At 38.7% G+C, this 27427-nt stretch overlaps 1 protein-coding gene across 8 annotated transcripts in view; it reads right to left on the bottom strand.

Moving 5' to 3' along the window:
- The window catches only part of PTPN13 (protein tyrosine phosphatase non-receptor type 13), a 131323-nt gene that overhangs the window by 68238 nt on the left and 35658 nt on the right, over positions 1 to 27427 (bottom strand). For 7 of the 8 annotated variants that reach the window (XM_075421203.1, XM_075421202.1, XM_075421206.1 and 4 more), the window contains 5 exons: positions 24560 to 24729; positions 18576 to 18641; positions 15970 to 16155; positions 13239 to 13332; positions 361 to 924 (listed from right to left, as the gene is read on the bottom strand). In XM_075421203.1, the coding sequence (XP_075277318.1) occupies positions 361 to 924; positions 13239 to 13332; positions 15970 to 16155; positions 18576 to 18641; positions 24560 to 24729 (1080 nt within the window). The remainder of the gene's footprint in view (positions 1 to 360; positions 925 to 13238; positions 13333 to 15969; positions 16156 to 18575; positions 18642 to 24559; positions 24730 to 27427) is intronic. The other variant, XM_075421209.1, reaches the window with a different exon arrangement.

The following is a 27427-nucleotide window of genomic DNA, read 5'->3' as shown; positions in this document are numbered from 1 at the left end:
AGATCCGGAGATTAAATTCTCCCTTTCCTCTGGGGTATAAATCCATCTCTAATAGCTGGAGATGAGGATTTTTCAAGTTACCTGACAATTGGCTGTTACCAACTTCTTTTTCTAATTTTAATTGGTGAACTTGATACTGGCTGACTCACAAAGATCAACTATTTTCACTAGGTAAGCAATCTGGACAAGCACATTTATCTTCATTGACAACAGACTTTCTAATGCTTTCACTTCAAAAAATAAGACGAAGTGAAGATCTTGGCAGTTTCAAGACCTGCTGCAAGAGAACTCAAATTTATCATTAAGAGAAATCTTTGTTTAATGACTGGAATACGCAAAAAGTCAAAAAGCTTCACTAACCTTCTACATTCATAGCTTCCCTCAGAAGCTGCAACTTCTTCTGTCTTTCTCTTATCCTGTCAAAGGCACTTGATATTGCTGCAGAAGTTGATGTCTCAGGCACATGGCATGTTTGGTCCAGTTGCTGTGGTCTGAACACATCCAGTGCTATGCTTCCATCAGAGTATCTCGCTTCTTTGTTTCTGGTAGTAGTAGAAGTCCGTACCGTAAATGCTTCACACTGATGGCTGTGCCCGTGAGAGCCTCCAGCATGGTCTCTCTCAGCTGCCTTGTCAGTTGTGCAAAGCAAATCTGTGGAGGAAGCCCATACTTTCCGCTTGGGAGTTACACCTGTATGAAGGTGACCTCTTTTTTCAAACTCACTGGTTTTACATCTATGAGGACAGAAAATATCTTCCTGTCCCAAGCTGTAATCTGCAGAAATGCCCTGGAAAAACTCTTCCTTGTTTTGTGTTCCTCTAATGGACAGAAATCCCATAGACTTGCTAAGTCCTTTGTTAAGCATGGTCTGTTGAGAGAAGTGAGCTTTGTGTCCATCAGGTGCATCGACCACCAATGGTTTTCCTGGAATAAGGAGACATTTCATATATGTAATTTGTACTTAATACACAAGAGTGCAACACAAGTTACGTACTGTTAAAGCGCATGCTTAGCACACATTTTGTCCTTGATTTCGCCCTGCAGAACACTGAGACAGCTGCTGACTGAGGGCTGCCTCAGTCAACAAAGACAGAACTCCAACTACTTCATATCTGACAGGCATTTTAATTTCTGAAGTGCTCAAGAGAAAAATAAGGCCTACTATAATTCAGCACTAACATTAAAGAAAAAAATACTATCACATACATGCTGGAAGTTGTTTTCTCATTAGTTTCATTTTTAAAATCAACTATCACCAAAAGTACTGTTTAATGATTTAATCTGAAATCAGCCATTCATCTCACCTCTCACACCCAAAGACACCACGTACAATTTTTAATGACAAGTCCAAGTTTGTTCTACAGATTTACAGATGCCCTGCAGTAGTTACTGTAGTAAGAGAAGAATGACTGTGTAGCTAGGAATTGTAAAAATCCCGGATCTTCCTTTAATGACTATTTTTGGTGATGACAGTCTCTCCAGATAACAAATACTCTAAACCAAAAACAACAAAGCTTCTGAGATCAAAGTGATTCTACAAGGCTGTACACTTCATGTTTCATGAATAAATGGATCAGCCAACACTAATGAACACTCTCTCTTATCCTGCTCCCTTACTGTGAAATTACTTCCACGGTAAAAAAAAACTGTCAGAGGTGGAAGAATATCAACAAAATATGTGCTCTCTGAAGAATATCATATCATGGTCACCAAGTTTTGATGATCATGTATGTCTCCAGCATTAAATCTGCTTGAGGTATTAGCCTGATTTTACAAAACTAATTGCAAATATCAGTAAGTACAATTAAATCTCTTCACAGATGACCTACAAGTTTACCTTTCATGTTCTTCAGCCTTCCTGAGATCAGAGTAAAAGAATTATAACCATTAGAAGAGTAACGTCCTAGAGAAAAACTAGTACTGAAGACTACCCAACTGCTACTTACTTTCCATTAGCAAACTAAAATTTTTTAGTGCTTCTGCATTATTAAAGTTGCAAAAATCCAAAGTCTGATTCAGGTACCACACAGGCAGTAATCTATGCATAACTCCAATTGACCAAGCACATAGCAAAGATTATTATGAAGCCTAACCTTTCCAACCTGCAGCATACACACAACATTAATATGGCAATCTTGACCTCATCATGATACCCCTGACGAGAAAACCCAACTAAAAATATTCTGTGCTGGGTTGCCTAAGCAATATCTGCTCCTCCAGGTGGAGTTAGTATGGCACATGATGCTTTTCTTAGACCTAGCTTCCTCTCTACTGTGATACTACCATGCACGTCTTTTAAGAGCAGCAGCCTTGAAGACATCCTCCCAAAAGAAAGCAGTCGTGAGCTCGAAGTAAATTACTGAGCTGTATCTCATACTCAATGATGGCTCTGTAGTACTGCCTGCTGCTCTTCCAAAGTCAACTGAAATCATCCGTCCCGCTTGCACAGTAGGCTCCTGCCAATCTCCATCTAGAGTCTATTATCCTTTCGAATTGAGTTTCACAGAACGCTTTAGGGATGCTCATAATTGTACTCAGAAATGCTTTAAAAACTTATGGCTTTACACCTTTCAACTCTGATATTCTACTTGAAGAGAGGATGTTAGTTTTCAGTTTCTATTTCTGTGATATTAAACTAACGACAGATGTTTAAAAAGAAGCAAGACCAAAGCCAAATGTGACCAAGAAGCCCCTTGTTTCTTACCAACACACAAATACACGATAGTAAAATGTTAGGGTTCTGATTGTCTAAGAAGCATCTTGTAAAAAATTACACAGTTCCCACATGTTCCAGCCAAGAACATAAAACGAAAACCTTTGTCAGTGAGAATGAACTGATCTTTTGAAAGCATCTGACGCATCATTTCGTATTTTACAAATATGGCTTTAATTCTGAACTCAAGTAAACATAATTATCTCTGTGGTCAGGTAAACCTTATGTTATTATCTTATTCTCAGACCACACATCCCTCATCAGGCTGGCGAATTACGTACAATATTCACAGATACAAATAAGCCTTTTAAAAATAGCCGTTCACTGTGAAGTTCCCACTACCCATCTAAAGAAGTACAATGATATCCATTCTGCAAACACATACTTCACATTCACGTACACGCACATCAAGGACAAACATTCCTGAACAGGATTTTAACTCAGTCATTTTTAAGAGAGAGAAAAACCAAAACACTGCAGTATTTAACATGGTCACCAAAAAAGCAAATCAAAAGGATCTCCAGGAATCCTCCCCAACAGCAAGAATTCCAAGATAATTTTAAGCAGGAAAAAACCAAAAAAACCTCCTCCACACACTGTTTTCACCTATTTTTTTTGAAGATAAAAAAACCCCACAAAACACCTCTTCAACACTGCAAGAGTTTTACACACATGACCTTGCTGAACAAAACAATGGCAAACAAACCAGAAAAAAAACCAAAAGAAACTGACAGCTGCAACTGCAATGTACTACCAAGGCTGTAAATTCAGGATTACTTGGTAATGATTCCAAACAACCTCCCTGGCTCAAAAGATCATTTAGGTCTTTGCACATTGAAGCGTTATCTTGTTTCAGGATCACATCCAGTGAAAAGAGCCACAATGTACTTGAAGTACTAGTGGGTATCCTCACCATAGCACACCCAGAGACATAAACATATCTGTCATACGCTGGTGAGAACTGCAGTGAAAGAGCCCAGCTGCCAGTGAAAAAGAGCGCTACAGGGGAAGGAGCATCCTCCTCAAAGCCGTAGTTTCCATGGACTTGTAGCATTCAGACTAGATGTAACAGAGGCTGCTTCCAGTTCATGCAGAGGCTCAGAAGACACAAGCTCCTTGCCTCGGCATGCAAGAGATGCTTTCTCTTCCCCAAGCCATCCACACACCTGGGGCTTCCTCAGGAAGAGTGAATGTGAATGCCATGAATGCTCATCAGCAGTGACCGGGAAAGTACTCATCGCTACAGCTTTGCCATTCATTCAGCTAATTGAACGATGAGACAGGAGAGATGAGCTGTCCCATCAGGAAGGAGAGCAGGAGGCATTCCACTTCCACACTGCTCCTCCACTCTGCTGAGTGAAGATGTCTGCAGGTCTGTCTAACTCATATCCACATTGACTTAAGCAACCTACAGGATTTTTTAACATACTACCAAAAGGAATCTACAGCTGGCCTTAGTATTCTGTCTTGAGACTGTAAAATTCTCTTGGACATCTTACATCTTTCCTTTAAACTCTCCCTGTTCCCACTTCTTTTCACCAGTCTTGGCACTTCTTCCAACCTTCCCACTCTCTCCAGACATCATTTCAACAAGCTCTCCCCAAACTGACTCGCAGTGTCAACATGAGCTGTTTAAGAATCATGCTCAGAGAAAGGTATGGAGACTAGGGGGCAAGGGGTGCACGCCCTCCTCAAGTGGGGCATCCTGAGAAGACAAAGCAAAACAAAGCAGCAATACAGAACTTTCAGATCCATACTTTAGACCAGCCAAGAATGTATGCTGCTCTTGGAACCGGGAAAGCAGAGGTCAACGATCAAGGACAAGATTTCTCAGTACAGAACCAAGACAACTGCAGATACCAGTGAAAAAATTGGATTAGGCAACCAGCAATCAGTCCAGGCCAGTTCCTCTATTTTTAGTAACTTAAATCAGCCCTCATCCCTCCTTACTTTTTATAAGTACTATTACACACTTTCCAAGTCACCAGATCAATTGTTAAGATATTTTCACTCCTTTTTTCCTGGACTTCCTCAACACACTACCTCAGCATTACTTAGATCTAGGGTCTTAAGTGACTGCAGCAAGTCTCTTTCAGCACAAAGCTCGTAAGTTTAGCTGAAAGCTAATAGTACACCTCCAGAATAGAGCAGACTGGAATCATATGCCCTTCTTTAGTATATGTATTTTCAGCTGAATGGCATACACAAGTCCAAATTCATTAAGGGAGTATGTAGTTGAATCCACCAACTTTTTTCCCCCCAGTTTTTATGATGAAATGTGTGGGGAAATGAAGCGAAGAACTACCAGTAAAAAATTATATACGAAGAATAAAGATCCAACTAATGATCAACAGGAATCTAACTACATAATGGAACTTTTACGTCTTTAAATTAAAATGGATGGAGACACTCACATTATGACCTTCCTTTAAAAATAAAAGGCTTGCATTTATAATGGAAACTCTGGAGACCTACCCAAAGTATCTTGGCTCCACTGTCTCACCTGAGGCCACACAGAGCTACTCCACACTTCAGTTACCCAAGAGTATAACAGTACAGAGAAGTGGTTCCCTACTTGTCAGTAATGGTGATAGGACAAGTCATTAGCACATAAGTAACTTCAAAAGGTGTGCTTTCCCCATCCCCAATTACTTCTCTGCTGAACTATACTCTTCTTCATGCTCATCGGAATAGTATTTGGGTTCTAAACTTCATGCTATCACCCTTGGGTGTTTATCCTCTACCTGATGTTACATTAGGGCATTTATTTATAATTACTGTAAATAATTCAAATGTAATTATAGCAATTGTATGATTCCAAAGTATAATATATTGTGAGCAAATATATACAATAAAAATAGCAATTAATCACCAAGAGTTTACAACAGAATTCCCTTGTGGTGCTAAAGTGAAAATCTAGTTTTCCACACACCTTCAACTGGCAGATGTTACATTTGCTAAATCACCATGGATCTGCTTCCTTCCTCATTTGGTGTCTTCAGCTATGAACAGCTACACCCTCTTTGACACCAGTGTCATGCACAAACCATCTTTTACTCACACTAACAGTAATCTGGTTGATTTTCCTCTGAGCAATAGCGTTCTTATCTGGTCCCAACTAAATTCCGTCTGTCTCCAATTACTTGTGTACCAGCTTGATCATACAGGCAATTAATCAATATTATACAAGTGCAAACACAGTGAGTGCCATCACATACTGTATCTGTTTTTACTGAACAAACTCAGCTCAAGTTTCTTTAAAGCCTTTCTGACTGCCCCCTTCTTTTGTTTGCACAAAACACAATACCTTTTTCAGCTCCATCTTAGCAAAGCTTATGGATATATACATACATACGCACACAGGGGGGTGGGGTGGTGGTGAGGAAGAAACAAGGACTCATGGGGACAGAAAGAAATTGCCCGCATGCGTGTGAAAGTGCACACCATCACTGCCAGACTGGAAGGTGTGACCAGAGGAAATTGTTATACAGGAGCCTAAAAAACATTTCCCTAACCATCTTCGCACAGAAAACGGAACGACAGAAAAATCCTTATCCCAAGACAATGTGGTTAGTTTCTCAAATATGAGTGGGTAACTGATGAAGGAGTTGAGTTTTCAATCCCTTTGGGGCAGGCTAAGAGCCAAACAGAAGACAACAGAGCCAGATGTGGCCTGTGGGTTGACTGCTAGGAAAGGCATCTTCTCCTTTATTTACTTTTTAAGTTGTTGAGAAAATCCAAGTTTCAGACAGAAGTACTCCTAAAGCCATGCATTCTTTGTGAAGGAAGAAATGAGCTGAACACAAGGACTGTTGAAAGCACTGTAAGTAACGGCCAAGCTATAAATCCTGTAGGACAATTTGCATTCTGTTTTGGACTGACATGGCTCCTCTATCAAAAAAGCAAATAGCTCCAGAAACCATGCATCTTATTCAGAACAGTGACACTAAACCTGTCGTAAATGCAACATTTTACCTCTTTCCTTCCTCAGCACCTCTGCAGAAAAGACAGCTGCATCATTGCCCTCTCCCATTCAGGTTCATGGGTCAGTGTTTTTTTTGGTACGTTTCTCAACCAAGTAGGCAAAAGGGCCACCCAGCTATTCCCTTCCTGGATTTCTGCATACCCCAGGAGAAGCTCAGCAATACAGCTGCTTTTCTGCACAGAGACAGCATTTGACACCTCTGGTTGAGTTTCCTCACCGATTTGTGTGTCCATTCTTGCTTTGTCTTCAGAGTTCTGAGTTTGTCCTCAGTACTATTGTGACAGCACTTCCAATACTGCCAGGCTCAAAGGTCAGTAAAGCAGTAGCAACTATACTGAAATTTAAAAGATCTCTACCAAAACCAACCACCAGTACTGCTAGATGAAAACAGAAACACTTATTGGAAGAAAACAGGCATGGTTTCCGGAGTGCGAAAGAATTTTTTTTGTTTTTTTTTTTTTTGTTTTTTTTAAAGAAAGAAATCTTCATCTGGCTTCCATCTGGTTTTGCTGAACTCTGGAAGTATTCTCCACCTACTCAGTTGTTTTTTTTTCTAGTACTGAGGAGACAGGGGGAAAAAAAAAAAAAAGATTATATTTCCAGATGAGAGATTTTCAAGTTAATGGAATTAAGTTTGTGCTCTATTTTTTGATAAGTTAAATCTGTGTGCTTGGATCCAGCAAGAAAATGGGCAACCTATTTCAGCTCACAGGTGGACGTCATCGCTATAAACCATTTCTTTACAGATTAAAAGCTGCATTTTCACCCAGATCAGGAACTAAAACATAATCCACAATCAATTTCCTGGGATCCAAAGCAAAAGGGTACATTTTCTTTTGTTGGAGTTTTTGCTGGGCAGCTACATTTGTAATTGATATTCCAGAGAATGGTAACTAAATGCTAGAATTTCTTGTTAAAATTAAAAGCAACTTCACTTAGCCTTAGAATCTTTTATTCAGTTTACAACACCTACAATTTTTTCTGCAACTGACAGAGTATATAGTCTAATTAAACAGGGAGTTAATCAACATCTAAAATTTTGTTCAGTATTTCTAATTATTTCCTGTTAGGTACAGTTACGGTGAACCATAAGGATCTTTAAAATTCATTTCAAGTCTTTATTCATGTGGCATTTATTCTTTTGACAGAGATGAAGGTCTGAATTTTGCAGGGTACAACCATAGTATTGTAACATACAAAGTTAATTCGTGACAGTACCACATTGCACAAGTTGAGTTAAAATGAGAGACCCTTGGGGCGGGAAAGCAAAGCCCAAACACTTGTTAGCTAAATTTCTCTAAAAGATGAAATATCTCTGCAAAGGTCTGTCCTTGGTGTTCATAGATCATCAACATAAGTTGGAACTTTGTAACTAAACACATAAGGTGCAGGATTTCGAAGCAGGCTGTCAGGCATGTACAAGTTATGAAGATTTCAACTGGGCTTTAAACAGATTATGGTTCTTTTTGAAGGACAAATGCCATAGTTTGTGTTGAAGAGTAACACGATGAATTAATTCTTGCTGTATGTTTGGAAGAGTTTGACAGTTACTTACTCTTTTGTTGCACCAAAATAGCAACTGCCACAAATAATTCTTGTAGTAAAGACTCTTAAGGTCTAAAGTGTTTTGAGTACGAAATGTAAATAACACTCCTTGGTTCGGATGACTCACATCAGGCTTCACTACTTCTATTTCTGCTGGCTAAGTCAGTTCCTAAATACTGTGTTCCGAGTATGACTTGACTAAAAGCAAGCATTCAGTAATATTATTTAGAATAAATTACTTCTGCAGCCAGCTCTGCCATAAGGCTCATTCACCAAGCTGGCCACAGAAAGCAAATCATGAAAGAGAGAAAAAAAAATTAATTAGGAGAATATTATTTATTATTTTAATAATTATCTTCAAGACAAAGAAAGACAGAAATGAATAGCTGAAAAAATCCAACCTGGGTACATAAGGAGAGCAAAATATCCAATTTAAACACATGAAGTGGAAAATATTTCAAAACATTTCTCCTAAGCCAACAATAAAGCCCCGGCAATTAAAATTTTGAATGACCGCAGTATGGAAAACTGATCTTAACATTAATGACTTTCAAAGATCTAAAGCAAAAATCTGAGACTGCAAATATCTAAGGAATTAGTTGGCTACTATCCAAGTAGGAGCACATCTCTCTTGGTGAACCAGCTCTATACTCATGAACTTAGCATGATTTATCAGCTGTCTTAAGTTAGATACTCATAGTAACGCTGTGATACTCCGAAGTTCATACTAAATGCCTTAGCTCTATGCTGCTTTTTTCTCCATATGACAGCTATCCTATTCATTGAAAATTCTCTTTAAGATTTTCATAATGACTCAACAGAACTTCATCTCAGTGAGTATCAGACAAATCTTCTGTCCTCTCCAGGAAAGGCTTCTGCTCATCATATTTACTTCCTTAAATATGATAGTAAAATGACTGATAAAATTAGACACGTCCTTACATGGCCTCCTCCTCCCTCTCCCTCCATTGTCCCAGTGCTAAACCGGGCCCAAAATGTTCTCTCAGAGGAAGTTAAACCCAAGCACTTAGCCTGGTAGCTTCTTACCTTTCTAAGCGTTTGCCATTTTGCAATTGGAATAAGAGGCATATATTTCAACTACACACAGCAGCAGCAGCATAGTATAGCATCACATTATACTATATTTTCTGATTTGTTTTTTAATCTCTTCCCCCCCCCCCCCCCCTTTTACTATAACTATGTTTCTTAAACCCTCACCTGGCCTTCTACTTGTGGCTGATAAGCTGAGATTATCATTGGTATAATTTGTACTACATTCCATGGCTCACTTCTCCAGAAATCTAAAAGCTGTGCCCCCAGGGCAGCTGATCCGTGCTGTTATTGACAGAATTTGCACCAGCAAACCCGCACTATCAATACAGAAAAAGAAAAAAGCAAGCATTAAATTGCCCTGAATCAAATGTGAGCTGTCTAATATCAGACATCCATTTCAAATACGTAACTCAGTATATATGTCAAGAGGAACTGAAAACAGCTAGAGCTGGTTTCGTTACATGGGGGTTTTGTTTCGTTCCATTTTGTATTTTACCGATACTCTATATTCCCTGAGTTCTCAGTGAAGTGGAGATCAAGGGATGTATGTAAGACAGAAATACAGAGAAGTAAGATAGTGCTATTAAGACATACCAGGAAATCGGACTGATAACAGAAGTAGAAGTGGGAAAGGTTTTGGGGAAGCCAAGGGGGTTGTAAACCCTCTAGGGAAAAGGAGAAAAACAACAAGGGTTCCTTAGGTAATGAATGTGATACAGAGAAACTGAAACAGACTGAGTGGAAGCGGACAGGCAGAACGTAAAAAATGAAGGAATGATTTGCTTCGATTTATCTTCTTTTCTGAAAACAAAGACTCAAATAGCAGAAAACATGAAAAAGGTTTTCTGATTTTAGAGGCAGGGGGAAGAAAGAAGCATAACACCAAAATATCATAAAACCCACACAGTCACTGAAAAACATTTTTGCTGGTTGACAGTTCATCTTGACAAAAATAGGAAAAAACCAAGTATTCAAGTGTATCTCATTAGTAACTCATACCTTCGGGACAAGGCTTGGAGCGATGCAGACAAAATAATGTTTGTGTGGAACAGTGATGCACAAACATTCATTCCTTGTGATGCTAAACATTATCTGTACCACTATGCACGCATGCACTTTCAACCAACTTAAGAGAAACAGGGGTTAGAGGATGAGGAGTATTCAGTCAACTATATAGTCTGAAGGTTACCAAGTTCACTCATTTCACAAATATTATTAGCTTAAAGATTATATTCAATTAGATCTCTTCAGACAATGAGATGTTCCCTAAAAACAGAAACCTTTCCAACAGTTATTTTGACTGAGGTCACTTAAAACCCTGTGTTGAATTTACTGGCCAGTATCAGCTGAGCCAAGTGGCCTTCTCACTCTCGTAGAACCCTTAACTCTGGTTGTTCCTCCCCAGCGCAGGGATTTCAGAAGTGCACGCACTGCAGGGAACCAACCTGTTCTACTTGGTACCCTAGAAATCCTAGGCAGAGCCCGAAGGCAAGCAAGCACACAGCAGCAAGACAAATATTCAGCTCCACAGCCCTTCAGAGATTCAGACACTGCATCCTAACTGAACTTACTGCTAATCAAAATAAAAATCAACACCTTTCAATCATCTCAGAAGCAGTCATACATACTAAGCAGTTCAAAAGCAAGGATAAGATGAAAGAATATTCCAGCTGTGGCTTTTTTTTTCTTTTTTTTTTTTCCCTCAAATCAGAGGATACAGTAGATTATCTAGTCTATATCCTTTAAGTTAAGGACATAGTCCTCAGAGAAAGTTTCACACATTACAGTGATGGTATTCACCCTAGTACCGAGCTAGAAAGCCATGGAGATACTGGCTGGACCTACTATATCAATTCCCAAAATTTAGTAGAACCTAAACTAAAAGCTTCTTTCTTAAGATATAATTATGACTTTGGGGACAAGCATTATTTCTGGGGGGAAAAAAATAATCTGATAAAAAGCTTAAAGTCATGGGTAGGAAAACAAATGAACAAAAAAATCCCCTCAAACCACACAAACATTTAAAAAAAAAAAAAAGAATTTTCTAAGAAAATGAAAAGCAAACCAGCAGATGACTGTTCAGTTGTATTACTGAAAACAAAACTAGAAACAATAAAGAAAAGAATAACCAGGGTTGCTAATGCAGTGAGAAAAGAGTTTAAAGGCAACCTTGCTATGTCTCCAAAACTTAACAAATATTCTGATCATTACCAAAATACGCAGTTTATGATGTTCATGGAATAAAAAGTAGCATAGATGCTGGAAAGAGGGTATGGAAATGACAAAGAAAAAAAGGCGAGGAATATGCAATAGGTTAATACTGGCAAAAACAAAAGTGTGTGAAGAAACTGTGAATATGACAACACTGGGAATTGGGAAGAATAGGGTTAAAGAATAACTAACAGTTTAACAATCAGAACAATAAGGTTCTGGTACGACCCTTATAAAATTGGTGGGAACCAGGGAAAGAATTAACTTTAAGAAAGAGCTTAAGAAGCTCATAAAAGAAAGGCATTACATGGCTTACAAATCCAGCCAACTAGATTGATCCAGTCCCAAACCCTGTATTACTACACATCCTTCTGTCACTACAGAAGTATTCTGGAAAAGAAGAAGGAAAAAAAGCCAGTAAGAAAACAAAGCCCCTGAGAAAGCAGTCAGAACAGTGCACGTGTGCCAGAAAACAAAGATACAGCTTGTACCAGAAACTTTTCCTAAACACATAGTGCCATACTGGAAGGGCTGGCAACCACTGATGTAAGGTTTTTATATCAAGAAGTAGCCTCATCTAGGACTCATCTCAAAAGAATCAATAAAAGCAAGACCACCAATGTCTTGCCAGACTCATGTCTAATTTCTGCAGTTTCTGTTGCCACTGACAACTCCATGGATTATTTTAGTTCCTGGAATTTACTGCACTGTTGCTTGACACAAAACTAAAAAACAGAGGAGCAACTCAAGCACATCAGCAACATAGCTTTGTTCCAAGTTTACTGCTGGTAAATAGGCAGAGAGATAATGTGAGGCAGATGAAAACCCTGAGCTCGTGTTGAGTATTCGTGGGCAATGTCACATTCTGGCACTGACATACTACATTTACAGATGAACATTTTAAGGCAAGAACGGTCTCACCTGATTATCACATCTCACTGCCTGCATCGCAACAACTTAAGAGTGTCCCAAGTTGATGTCTTATAAAATGTTCCTACCCAGCCCCACAATTCTTCCAGAAAAATATGAGACTAGTCTTTTGGAAGAATACATCCTCTTGCCTAAGAAGCCTAGCACAGAGCTGATACTGCCACTAACCTTAACAAGGACATCCACAGTGGCAAGAGCAACAGTCTGCCTCTGAAACTGTCTCCTCCCTGTCCTCCCAGCTTCCTCTTTCCTTATTCCCTGAAGTAACAGCACAACCCTACCCAGCCTCCATGTCCACCTCATACTGTCAAAGTACAGAACTGTGACAGAACATATACCTCTCTTCAGGAAAAAAGAGGAGGCAGGAAAAAAGCTTTGTGTGCAGAGAAGAGAGTCCAGCGCTGCCTGGGAAGCAAGGAAAGAGGCTGTGTGCAACGAGACCTATGCAAAGAAAGCAGAGTCCACAGGAAAGAGGGAACCAAGAAAAGCTGTTTCCTGTTCATCTAGCTGACCTACCTTTAGCTTAATATTCCCTTTCACCCAAAACAAAATTTTTGGCCGCGAACCTTTAAAACCTGTTCCTACCACCAGGACTGAACTGAAAAAAGACATTTATTGTCTTGAAACAATTATTCTCATGTCACCACCACCAACACTTAGCTAGACACCGAATCATCAGAGTTCTCTGAATGTCAGCAAGTCCTCCACAATTCAATTTCTCTGGCTGCAAAATCTACTCAAAACTTGTCTTCCACAGGGCTACATTTATTGCCATAAACCTTACTGCAATGAAGTACTTACCTGTGGGGAGTCCTCTTCCCCTTAGCCTCTCCCGAATAGCCTGGCTCCTGTCTGGCTGCAATTTTCTGTCTCCATAGCAGGAAAGTTTATCCACCTGCAAAACAGGCAATAACACGAAGTCAAATATTGAAAGAGCTCACATTAGTATGAAACAACTGTCCGTTACGTAAATGCACAACATAAGTCAGTGCCAAACAGTTACATTCAAGTTCAGAGGAGAAATTAAAACTTTTTTCATAAAAAACAGGTTCATCAGTGAGAACACCACCTAAAATTATCCGTATTTGAATAATCTCTGCATTATTTTCACTACACATTTGGTCTACTTTTTTTTCCAGTAAGTGTAAATTAAGTTCACAAGTGCGTAATTTAAATACATTCCACCCCTACAGCAAACTGAAGGGATAGGAACAGTCAAAAACCAAGTTCCATGGTTGCGTCTTGACTGGAACTTGTGATTGCCCTGATGAGTGTACCTGATAGTTTTAGGCTGATACCTCACACAACTTGCTACACAAGTAAAATCTCACACATTTGTGACAAGTCTCTTTAGCCCCTCAGACACATTCCTTTTGTGCGTCAGGCTTAACTATTCCCATTAACTTTTACCTTTTTTTAAAATCACTACTTCCTCCCCCCCCAAAATATTTCACATGTACAATCATTCAAAGAGCAGCTTATTTGCTACAACAAAGAATCTTTAGTGAGATCTTTTGAAAGAGTGGAAATCAGCGTAACTTGGACAGTAGCTTAGCTGAGGAGGTGGAGAAATCAAGCAGCCTTCTATTCACAGTTAGAATGTAGCTCAATTAACATTAAACAGATATGCATCAGTCTTGTGCTGTATTGCCCTTTACAAAGCATATCAACATAGAAAGCGAGAACATTCAAACAGGACCTCTCAGCTGTGCTTCATAGACCACCAAATGACCAGTTACAGAGCTAAGACCTCTCCAACCTTTCGTAAGGCCAATCCAGATTGGAGGCATGCTGATCTTAGAATAGCAAATTGTACTATGGTTCTGCAAAAACAATTTTATATGCTTTCCTTATTAATTTTAAAATTCCAGCACACATACAGAGCACTAAACATTAAAAACCGCAGGGATGGCTAGCTAAGCTAAAACATAGCACCACAGTTAACATCGCTGCTGTTCTGTCAACGCTCGGTTCTGTTCAGCTATTTTGCTCTGGTCTTCTTGCAAAGCCAATGCAGTGACATGTTATGAATTAGGTTAAAAAAGGTTACCAGCAGAGGAAATCTAGAAGCTTAGCAAAACTTCAGCACTGGATAACCGCCAGTAGTCCTGCTCCTTCATTATCAACATGGTATAGGAGACAGAAACACCCTTGCTGTATTCAGCTCTCCGCTGGATTTCAGTACATGCATTTGGGACCACTATTGCTGTCTTTGGCAGGCCGGTTTAGATTCATCTGTCACACTAACCTCAGACTCCCTCTGAAAGCCTGCTGACAAGAACAAGATAGGGAAAAGCAGAAAATTCACTAGGCAGAAAGGGCCTAATGACTCTCCACAGTGACTGCTTCTACAGCTTGTGGCCCAATTTAAGGTTTGGATCTTTATTTTAATAGTTTCACTGATTAAGGCCTTGTAGGTCTTTATTTCATTGAATCACAGACTAGCTCCACTTGGCAACTACACAAGACTTCAGACATTACAGCAAGGAGCACCACCGATCGACATAACTTCACATACTAGACAATACTTTGTGGAGCTCAGGCTCAGCACTATTTCTGCAGGCCTGTCATACTCAGCTGCTGCCAAACATTAGATAAATGCAGGGACCTCTGACCTCGTGCAAGTGTTTCCAAACCAGATTTATGAAGACACTGTCTAACAATTCGATCATAATAATTTTTTTTTTAAAAAACAGAAGCATTATCAAGTCAAATATTTCACTTGCAGTTATAGTGCTGTCTCTCCAGACGCCAATTTTCACATTGGTATAACCCCTACGAGATTAGAAAAAGGAGTTTAAATGATACAAAACTGCTTAAAATTCAGGACCATCATGGGATATCATTCCAGCAATAATACTGCTCAGAATTTCTTATAAACAGAACACAATCTAACAGTACTGACAATTTATGGCCTTTCTTTCTATTCAGAAGCTTGAAATTATTTAGCTGTTCTGAAGTTATGTTATCATGGTTTAGGTGAAGGGATAGACTGCCTGTCACGAGTACTAACTTTGCAAGATGAGTTCAGGTAGTTTCTTTCACTTCTGAATACAGTTTAATGCATTTGTCATCATTAGACAATAACGTCCTCTACAATTATCACATCCAAGAGCTGAGCAGAAGTGCAAGAGAATTGGCACACCACCTAAAATGTCTCTCTTCCTGTTAATAAGCAACCCTCCAAAAGTCAAGCATAATTTTAATAAAATTCACAGCAAGGCTTGCCCCAGAGTTCATAATCTTTTTTGCTCTCCCATTTTTCCCTACTTTTCTTTCAATGAAGACAAACAGTTCACAAAATTATCCTCCTCAGAAACAGGAGTCATGAATGCATATTCCAGGAGGAATTTTCAAGTACACAAACTGTTAGAAGCAGAGAGAGGGAATTCTTTCCTTTCAACACTCACCGTTACCAAAACTGCAACACAGTAAAACAAGAGGAAAAATGACTGCAGAGTGACTCTGAATTAGCACCTTTGCTCTCTTTCTGCTCATTACTATTATTCCTCAAATGCTCACACAGACTTACCCCAGACAGGCTTCCCAGAACCAGTCTGACCAACTGTTTCACATATGAAAAAGAAGGAGCACAGTTACTGTTCCTTATGTGGGCACTGCAAGCATCCAATACAGTCCGTACAGATACACGGGCATAAATGACATCTTCACACATGCCAAGGAGTATGCTGTTGAGATGATCTCCAAGTTTGATAGGCTAGTGACAAACAAGAACAGGAGGGAGAATCAGTTTTAATACTGACTTGTGGTACACACAGAAACAAAAGACATTCAACACAGTAAAATAACTATCCACAATACATTGCCTACATTATCCAAGTACCAATTTGAAAGTTACCATCTAGGTGGTAAAAAAAAAAAATCAGTTGTAGATCAGGGGACAGGCATTCAGCATCTAGATTCGACTCCTACTCTACAACAATCTGGTCCAAACAAGCTGCCTGACCTGTAAGGTCAGGAAACCAACGCTTTGCTTTCTCAAGGGCTTAATGACTAGTGAAAAGGTTCAGAGGGAATTTTCTTTATTATTTTTGAACATTCTGCCAGTCACAAGCATAAAATTCAATCCTTGTTACAATCATTTTGTAACCCTCTGTCTGCTATGCTCATTTTCTACAGTTCCTCAGCTCTTGCAGAAGCTGTGTTAGCATTTTCAAAGTGCAGTGACAACATCAAACAATATCAACAAAAAAGTAGGGTATAAAACAGCAAAACCACTGGTTAAGGAAGCAGAGCTTCACCGTTGCAGGACAACACCCATACAGTCAAGAACAATCTAGATATAATTCTCCTCTACCCATTCAGTTAATCCAGCACACTGAACATGGAATATCACTCCTCAGGGTACACCATAGTCAGCAATAACACTTGTTCTCAGATGCCGGAGGTACTTGGGACTTGAGCTTTCCGATCTGCAACTCTCCTAAAGCAGGTGGTTACCCACAAAATACAAACATTGTTGTGCTTTTTGGATCACAGAGCACTCCAAGCCATTACAATCCTCCAATTTACCCTGTATTAGTACTCTTAAACTATAACATTGAAAAAAAGTATTCTGGACCACCCTGATTTCATTAATATAGGCTTTTTCCAACTATCCGTTTAGCATTTCTAATTAATCGAAAAATTCACTCTTGTATTCAGCCACACTCCCAGCAGAGAAGCAGCTCATTAACCAACATAGGCAGGCAAATACAGAAAAAAAATATTAAAAAACGGGAAAATCCATCATACAAATTAACACTTACAAGTCATGTCACACACGACTGTCCTCTTGCCTCCACTAACTCCACAAGGCAGAGGCACCACATGAGAACACCCCAAAGGTAAATTCTAGACTTCTGCCCCTTTCTTTACCACGCATACCTCACCATAATGTCTTTGGAAAAATACTGTTATAGCAAAAGGTAGTGCAGTCCTTCCCACTGCATCACTGTGAAACTGTTGCTACAATCTAATACCAAAGGAAGAACTAAAGAAAAAGGGGACTAAAATTCATGCCTACTTTCTGCTCACCACCTACCTCTACCTACCTTTAGTCACTCTCCGACTACTGCTGAATACTGTTTCTTTCATGTATGACAAGACAGGAGAGCAAAGAAAGGGGACAGCTGTCTAAGAAAATACCAGGGGTTTTGGGACAGGCACAGTAGACATTACAAATAAGTATCCCTACAACAGTCATAGCTTCAAATTTTCTGACTATTTTAACTTCCAAATCAGTACAACTGAGAACCCAACTACAACTCTGTTAAAGAAAATACTAGGAACTGAACACTTAAATTGCCAAAGAGCCTTTCAATTTTTCCTTCCTTACTCTTACACATTGTAAGACTGAATCCAAATATGAAACAGAAATAGCTTATCTCCCTAAGTTGCACAATGCTCTGCCAGATACCGAAACTCCATCATTAAATGCTTTTTGGATGCTTTTCCTCTTATTTTCACTCTTTCAGATACTGACTTCTAGAAGTTTAACTGGAGGCGGAGAAGGAGCATTCGGGAAGACGATGAATCACATCTTCTTCAGTCAGTTTTGGAAAGACAGTCTATGAGTTCTGCTGTGTGTGTGAAATAACCCCACTGAGCAGTAACACCCAGCTCTAAGCAGTCTGCAACTGTGTCTGCACTGACTGACAAGTCAATAGCAAGAATCTACTCCCTGTTCCAAACTTCCTTTCGTGGCCATTGTGTAATGTGCCAAGTCCAGACTCACAGAAGTTACGGCAGCATAGGGAACAAGTTGCTTTATTATGAATAAACCAACATTGTTATTTAAATATTTGTTTTTATAAAAGCCTAAACCAAAACAAATCATCTTCTCCTTTGTCAGCAGCTTAAACTGTCATCTTTCAGCCTGTGACACTACAGGATAAACCAGCCCAGATACATCTTCTTGGCAACTAACAGAAATGTAATATCAGCACCTTCTTTCTGCAAGATATCACTGCCATTGCCACCCTCACACACTCCACATGAAAAACCTCAACATACATGAAAGAAGTTTTACTCTTCAGTGACTCATTATGACACCCTGCCATGTTAACTTAAATGCAGATTCAGTCAAACTATCAAGTCTGAAGTTCCAATATTAAACAAAACAAAATCTAAACTCACCTGACTTTGAGGAACTTCACGGTCAGCTCCCCAAAAGAGTGCCATACCAAGAGAATAAATATGGACCTGTCATAAGACACAAGACATTTGTCACCTCATTGAACAGGACCGGAAACGCAAAGCAGAACTTATGAGCAACTAAATTAACCTCATTTTCCCTACATATATTCCTGGTATATAAGCTCAGTTGTCTTTCAAATTGTTGTACTCCTTTGCCAAGAAGGTCAGAAAAGCAACTCCTACTGCTACGAAACGTACTGCATCTAAACAGTGCTTCCATCTTCTCTGTTCAATTTTAAGTTTTCATCTCACATTGATGCCAGAAGCACACGTAATCCACGCGATCAGCCTGGTGTGGAGTACAGACTGCATGGTCATGTCCAAGGATCCTTAAAACCTTAGTCTGAAGGTAAGGCAGACCTTAGCAGGACTCAAATAGTAGGGTACTACTGTCAAGAGATCCCCAAGACTGGCATCAAAGGAAGAAGAGGAATGAATGTAGGAGTATCAACGTATAAAGCAGTCACCTTAATCTATTAATGATATTATAAGATACAAATAACCATTACACATATAATTAACAATTAGTATCAACTTTAATGACATTAATATATGTTAAACATACTAATCCCATCAGGACCGGGAATAAAACCTTTAAATACTGCAAATTAAGGAGCAGAAACATATACTGCCCCTGTAGGTGACTGTGAAAACAGGTATGCGCAGAAAAAAAGCAGGTTTTCTGGACTGTATAAGTAATATACACTAGTGACGGCTCTTTCTACCAAGTTACCAGTAGTATTTGTGGTACTTAAAGCAACAAGTTTATTAAATAATTGTGCATGCAATGAAGAACAATTACAGGGATAGTGATAAACCAAAAGTGATTTGCTTAAGTCACCCTCTTCACTAACTAAAACATTTTAATTAAGTCATAGGTATTGACAAGATTTGTCCAGATTCAGATATTTCATACACAGATTTTAAAAACTAGGTAACTGAAAAAAAAGGTAATGAATGGGCTCAATGGAACCTATGAAATGATAAAAACAATTTGCTTCTTCCTGTACTAAATATGTAGGTTAAAACCCGCATATCTAGAACTAGCTTAAGGTCATACAAGAGAATTAATCTCTTTACTAAGGAGTCTCTTAGCCTACTCAAGAAAACAAAATATATTCTCAAAGACTCAGAAAAAGGATAATGCATAAATGTTTTTCCTTTTGGACCAGATTGCTTGAAAGACATTATACTATTACTGCACTGTGCCAGAAATTAACCCCAAAATACAAGTACGATGTACTTTTAGATTTCTATTGTAAAATAGAAAAAAGTTTCATTTCTATGTATTTGGAAGAGTAATACACAGCTTTGTGACAGGATAAGGAAATAATTAATACATACACTTAGAAGCAACATGTTACTAAAATTGTTCTCATAAATCCAATGTGCTTTATTCATAGAAAATTGGAATTCAACATACTCAAGAGAAGGACTCCAATCCTAAACTTCTGCCACTTAAATCTTGTGGGATGGCTCCTGTCTAGCACAGCATATGAGTCAGCACTGGACAGAGAGGTTTCCACTAGTATAAGGCAGCAATATACCAGATACTGCTGACTCACGGTTACTCACTGGTATGCTTCAGTCCAGCTGACTGACAAGCACTGAAGACAGAGGAACAGGGTCAGCTGGTGTGCATTTGGACACAGATGTACAAGAAGGATATTCAGGTAGAGAAAAATAGAGAACATCTTTGTGATAAAGCTGGAATCAGAACCATAAAGAAATTTTTTGCAATCATGCTCAGAAGGGAAAATAAGGAGGCAAATTTTGTTGCCAGTGGCACATTCCGGCAGGACTCCAGCAGTGTTGTACACACGTGCAGATGAAACACAGCTTTATGCTAGACACAAATATGTAGTCAGCACTGTATACCTAGCAAGGGCTCACCTATCAGCCTCCTCTCCCAGAAAGCAAGCACCGGCCACCAAAGCAAGGTCTCATTGCTCCATGCAACGAACAGAACAGGACAGAAGTCACAGACAAGCATCAAGGGTTCTCAGTTAATACCACTGCCCTGTTCAACCAGAAACACTATTTGAAATATTGAGAAAATTGTTCCGTATCTGGTTTATTATCCATTATCCTTTAAACCGAAATACTAAACTCTTCCTTATGTATCTGGAGATACCACAGTTGTACTGAAAAAGGTGAATATACTTTCATGGTAATAATGCACGCAAAAAAAAAACATTTTCAGGAAAAAAGCCCAAACCAACCCCTAAAAAAACACACAAAACCAACCAAACAAAAAATTCAAACAAAAAAGCGCCCCCCAACCCCTCCCGACCCCAAAAATGCAAGAACCATACTTAAGTCTATTCGCAAAATTGTTAATCCTAATTGGGGAAACGGTCATGGTCCTAATCCTGTCGGTGTTCAAGAAGTGTTTGGACAATGGTCTTACAGACATGTAATTTCATTTTTGGGTTATCCTTTGTGGAGTCTGGAGTTGGACTTGACAATCATCACGGGTCCCTTCCAATTCCAGATATTCTATAATTCTAAGCTTCAAAACAACAACAACAAAAAAGAATTTCCACAACACTATTTACAAGATCATCACTGCTTGAAATCTGTGAAGTACATCAAGTTCCTTACATAAGAAATAATTCAACCATGAAAACTAGGCAAAAACTATCTACTGAAAAACTGTGTTGTAAAAACCCAAGAAGTTTGCTAATTTTAAATGATCAGTAACTCGTGTTTTTTGTACAATACTACGTAGTAAGCATTCATATTTAAAATACCCTTCTCTCTCTCCAGATGAGGTAATCTTTGATTTAGAGGCACATAGCATGCATTTTTAAAAATGAAACTATTTATTTAATAACTCTAGTTAATTTATGTATTATCATACTTATAATATTTTCCACAATATAAAATTCAACATCAAATTCACTTCCCAAATCAATCTTTCATTATAATTTTGAATGTTTGCTTATGCTATTTCCAACAAACTTGCAGTTACCTCAGATTTATTTTGTATTCAAATTGACTGGGTGTCTTGGAATCAAAAGGGTACTCGTTAACTTGACTATTATTTTTTCTAATATTTCTCCTTGAAGACACTGTTACCTTGTGTTAGCAAGAACAGTCATAACTCAAGCGATAAGTGCAACCCTGCCACTGTCTGCTGCAAGGCCTTAAGAAACAAGACGTTCTTCTGCCTTCAGCAGAATGGTCCTATTTCAGAACAACCAAAAAGTAAAACACCAAAGACTTCCAGTAAATTAATTCAGTGACCCACAGCAAGTTGTAACAAAAAAAAAAAGTTTAAATATGTTAAAAGTTACCACAATCAGCATGTGCAAAGCAAGATCTAAGAAACACGAAGTCATTATATCATGACAAATAACCAGTGTACTACCCAACACACAGTTTGATACAAATGTAAAGTGAAACAGTCAAAAAAGGGGTGCACATATAAGCTCTTCACCAGCCCTACTAACTTCAACTAATAAAGCCATAAAAGGACACAAGTTTTTGCACAAGGCTATGCTTCAGGTAGCTTTCTCCTTCCATATAAGCAAGTAAGCAAATAAAACCAAAAGGACTGGTATGTTTGAAGCATTTCACACAAATGTACTATAATGTATATTTCCCAACCAGGGGATTATAGACCAGTATATTACAGTCACTTTGGTCTTTTTTTTTTTCCCCTGATGCACTATCAAAGATTATTTTTACATATTCTGGTATATACCATTGCCACCATGAAGAAACTTCAACTCTTTGTACACAATGGTACATTTGTAAGAACTCAGCTGGAGGGTCTCACATGAGCAAATGCAGGATGAGTAACTCGCAGATCCCATCTTCAGATTATGGCTGTCCTTCACTGCATCCAGACATGACTGCCACACAGCTGTGTGATTTATCCACAAGGTTTTAAACTGAGAACAAGAATGACAGCAGCAAGTTTTCTTGAAATGTTTTTGTACCATTCCAGGCTACCAGAACAGTTAATTTTTCCCCCTCAGTGTGTGCAAAACACAGACAGAAGTCAAGTAGAGTTCAAATACAAAACAGGTTAATTCATCTCAAGCCCAATGCCTGAAGCTTTAATCTACTGCTAAAGCTGAATATGACAAGATAAAGGGCTTTATTTCCTTTATAGGTGATTTTATGAGTAATCTGCTTATGTAAAGCCAAAGCTTGTCTATTTCCACATTCAATTGTTTCCCAGTGAAAACAGCAAAGCAGTTGCTGCGGCCTAGAGTCTCAATTTTGTCATAATCTTCCAGCAAGCAAGGTTACACTGATATCATGAAATAAATTCACACAGCCATAATCGGAGAGGATTAATCAGTGCTGCATATGTACAAAATGCCAGTATTTGGTCATCGCCTATTGATATGCTCTGTACTGGAGTTTACAGGCCGCAGTGGTCCCTCTGAGTATTTCCTTCCAAAAGATCAAGATAAACATCATAGCATGGCTTTTAATAGGAACAGTTCTCTATTCATTTCAAAGAGAAAAAAGTAACATACAGGCACAGAACAAAGAATGCAATCAGCTCTGACAAAGGTCAAACACATGTAATTTCAAAATTTTTTCTGGTGTTTTTAAAGGCCTGTTTTATACATTAACTTCAGAGTTGGCACCAGTGGTAACACTACTGTCTTCAACAGTGCTGTCTCTCTTGAAAGAAGATAAACAATTCCAACAGTATGACTACGGAGCTTGGCAGCTGCATCCTACATAACCGATCCCAAATTTGCACTGATGTCAGTGTTATTCTTATTTTTCTATTAAAACTTTCAATCTAGGTTGCTCTTTGTTTATGAATTTGTCATGGATAAAATTACATACATATTTTATAATACCATTAATTTTGACTATACTGCAGGGCAAGAAGGAAGTCTAAAGGGCCTGGAGTAACTGAGGAACCAGTGAATTTCAGTAGGTATTCAGTGATACAGTCCTTAAGAAAATTGACTATATACAAGGCTTAGAACTAAAAAAGCTGCGAAAACAAAATATTAATCACAGGAAAATGTGTTTTAGTAGTCCTTGTGCACACAACAGCAATCAATGCCAATACTAGTTTCCTGTGGAGTAAGAACATGTTGCTGTTCTTCCTGGAGGAAGACTGCCCAATGTCGTAACTGTTCCCAGATTACAACACTGGCTGCAGCTAGATTCCTTCTCTAAGGATTATTGACCCAGAGAAGCCAAGGAGATGGAAATAAGAGCTCAGCTTCCTTCTTACTCACGCCTCTAGATATCTTTGACGAGACCTTTCTGGGGAAAGCATTACCATTTGCAACAAACTGTTCTTAAGAAAGCATTTGAGAAGCTAGTCATTTTGACTGTGCGTGTCAATAACCTGGAGGAGATCACATATACAAACCTTACCTGCCTGAACATCTACCTTCGGTAACAGTTAAAAAGGAAGGTGAAAAGGAACAATTTTGTACACAACCGAGGAATACTTTTATTAATTAAAATAAACTTTTTCTTCTGAGATTAGTGTAGGAATATGCCATTTTTTGAAGCCCTGGACTGCCTGAGTAATACTTTTGCTTATCTCCCAGATGCATTTTGCCAGAAAGTTTTTTAAAAAAATTGAAGTTGATGTCACCAAAATCTTCTAGAAAAAGAAGGTGAAGTGTTGCTTATCACTAGTTCAATGGTCAGTTATTCTGCACAGCCATTGCCTAAGTATGGCTGTCAGTAGCACACATGTGACAGGGACCTGCACACAGACACTTCTTCATAAGCACATACAACCATAATCATTATTCCACTTTTACGGACAAAGTAGGAGGATCCCTCCTCCTCTTACAAAAGAAATCAACAATTACTCATACAAATCAAGAACCACAGGGAGACAAAAAGGACAGTTTAAAGTGAAGGGATGTGAAGGCATCAGCGGCAAAAGACAACAGATGTCTGCCAAGGAAGAGGTACTGTACCTTTTCAACATCTGACAGAGATGACAGAGAATGGTTCTGCAGCAGCTCTGGTGCTGTGAATGCTCGCAGGTCTTGTTGGGAGACATTTTCATCAGTAAATGATACACTGCCACATGGAAGCAACAGGAGAGACCATGGAGAAATGATGAATCCCAGAGCAGTAGGATCAGCTGTATTTGAAAGGAAAAAAAAACACCCCTGAAATTAAAGCAACTTTGATGCCATTTTATTTGCTCAAAGTCACATTTCATATCAGCCTACACATTAACAGAATAGATTGATGCTTTCTCTTCTGTCTGTAGTGCTTCATAACCACAACAACCACCTCAATTTTAATTGCACTAAGGAGTAACACCTATCTTTTCTGACTATTCTTTGCTATTATTCATACCAGCAAGCTCAGGAAGAGCCTGCTACAATACTCACAAGCTCTCCTCTCCTCAGCTTATTTCATTAATTTTATGCAGTCGACATATAAAATGACCACATTTTGTAGTGCAAATGTCATTAAGGCTACAATAAGAATGGAGTTAACTGCTATACTAATATAGCACTGCTGTAGCAGCAATGATCTGAAGAGCTAAGACAAAGCTAGTAGAGAGAGGAAATACTCCTTATTAGAGTAGCTGATAGAACTGGACAAAACGGAAAAGAAACTAAAAATTTCGAAAGTGAAAAAGAAAAGAATGATTCAGCAGCAGTGGAAGTGGGCAAAGAATAAATCTGAAATCTTAGTAAGATCACACATTCAAACCCTGTGAATAATACCAGAACACAGCAAAACAACCACTGAAAGTCACTAAGAAAACTTCTGTCATTTTAAGCAACAAAGAAAACTTCCTACACTATGAATATTCAATTTGTCAGCTAGGTTTTTGATGTCTGATAATACTGCTGTTAAACTTCTGGCCACAGACCTCCCCAAAAAAACAGGGCGGGGCGGTGGTAGGGTGGGAGAAACAGCCTGCATGCACAGGGGAAGGTATTAAATTCCAAAATCTACCTTGAAAGGAAAAGTTAACGAAGGCAGGAAAAAGAGAGATCATTTCCTTGAGTAAAATTTTTTTTTCTACACCTCAAACAGTAAGCCAACTCAGTTTCACTGAAGAAGGTATAAGTTTTTATCTGAGTAAAAATACAACTTATTTTCCCACACGCAGTTGCTCTGGTTTTGCTACATGATACATCAGAGATCTGAAGAAAACATGCATTTGAACGATGTCATTCTTTTCCCTCTCCATAGTGAGCAACAACAGAATAATTACTTCCTCCTTCAGCTCCACCACTAACATTTTCCACCCTCCTATTAGCTCAGATGTTCCTACAGTGCTGGTTCCTAGCCTGTTCAGTTATCTTGTAATCTAGAATATTTCTTGTCTCCTAGGAAATGTATTAAATTACTGCTTGCAGATGTCAGATGTAAAAGGATCCACCAAGTAACTCCTTCAATTTATTCAACACCTCTTCCTCCAAAAGAAGTTTAAAAATGGCTTTTAGGCTTTCTACATTCTGTGATACCAAAACAAAACTATATTAATAACTTGGTAGTACAATTATCCAGGAAAGTGTTCCCAACTTTCAGATCCTGAAGCTCAGAAAGTTTCCCCTCCTACCAATGTGCTCAAGAGATACCCTTCAGTAGAGAACCCAATAATTCATTCTTCGATCTAAGTCTAATGTACATTTTTCTAAATACACCTTAAATCGCTATGCAGAATTTTGCTTTAAAAAGGAAAAGATACCACTGAGGGCAACAAACATTCTGGAAATGGAAAGATCCTACAGAGTCTGCTTCAAGTAGTTATTTCAAGTTGTTTAATCACCTGAGAACCAAAAGAAGTTTGTTCTACTTTTTCTAATGGATCTTAAAATGCCAGCGTGTTTTGCTGAAAGCCAGTATGACAAGCTTAGGATTCACAGTGCAGAACTGGCTTCCCCCTGCTCTGTTTTTTATGACATACAAGAGAAGCTCAGTCTTCTTGTCTCAGGGGAGTGTATTTCATGTTCCAGCTTTCTCCTTTGGATCGAAAAGAACTAAGTAATTGATGGATAGTATCTCTGATCATGTAGGCTAAAGCAATTTAAGCTCTCACACAGAACTGCTGAGCTCCCCATGGAAACTAGAGGTCTTTGTCACGTATGAAAAAAAAATACCCCAAACCCCCCTAAAAAATACCAAACACAACACCATACATCATCTCTCTCTTGTACACAGAAAGCAGTATCTCAGGGGGTTTTCCTATCCTATTCCACTAAATAAAATCGCAAGGGACAAAGCAATACATGTTACTTGAACCTACCAATGCCAGTACAAGCTAAACGAAATAAAACATATGGCTCAATTAACAAGCTGTAAAGGCATCTTTCTGTTTCTAGAACTCCTCCAGAGTGACTTCAAATGCTTCCAAATACTAAATTTGCCAAGGTGTAACAAAAAAATAAAATCTAACCAACAACCAAAGAACTGCATTTGCTGAGCTACTTGAACAACACTGTATAAATTTGGTCAAGAGAATCTAAATTTTGTGCAGACATTAATTACTAATCCTTAACATCACTGTACACATTTTTCCCGCTCTTCCCCACAGCAATCCAACTGATGCCTAGCTACAACAAGATTTAAGCCTGGAATCACTCTCTTTAATGGCTACTACAAAATGTCTGCTTGAAACAGTAGTAAAAATAATCAATCATGTCGAAGATCATGCTTTCACCACAGTGAGCAGCAAGACACTGGCATGAAGCAAATGACATTACCTCTACAGACACCTTCTCTTAGCACGGCCAACTTCAGAACCGGAGTTTAGAAATATCTCATATTGTGAAAAAGCCATCAAATATGTAAATTTAGAAATAAGATGAGCTGAA

Source organism: Opisthocomus hoazin, chromosome 5 (assembly GCF_030867145.1).
Source record: "Opisthocomus hoazin isolate bOpiHoa1 chromosome 5, bOpiHoa1.hap1, whole genome shotgun sequence".
NCBI classification, from domain to species: Eukaryota; Metazoa; Chordata; class Aves; order Opisthocomiformes; family Opisthocomidae; genus Opisthocomus; species Opisthocomus hoazin.
The sequence above is the reverse complement of the archived record's forward strand: the minus strand, read 5'-3'. Positions and strand labels throughout refer to the sequence as shown.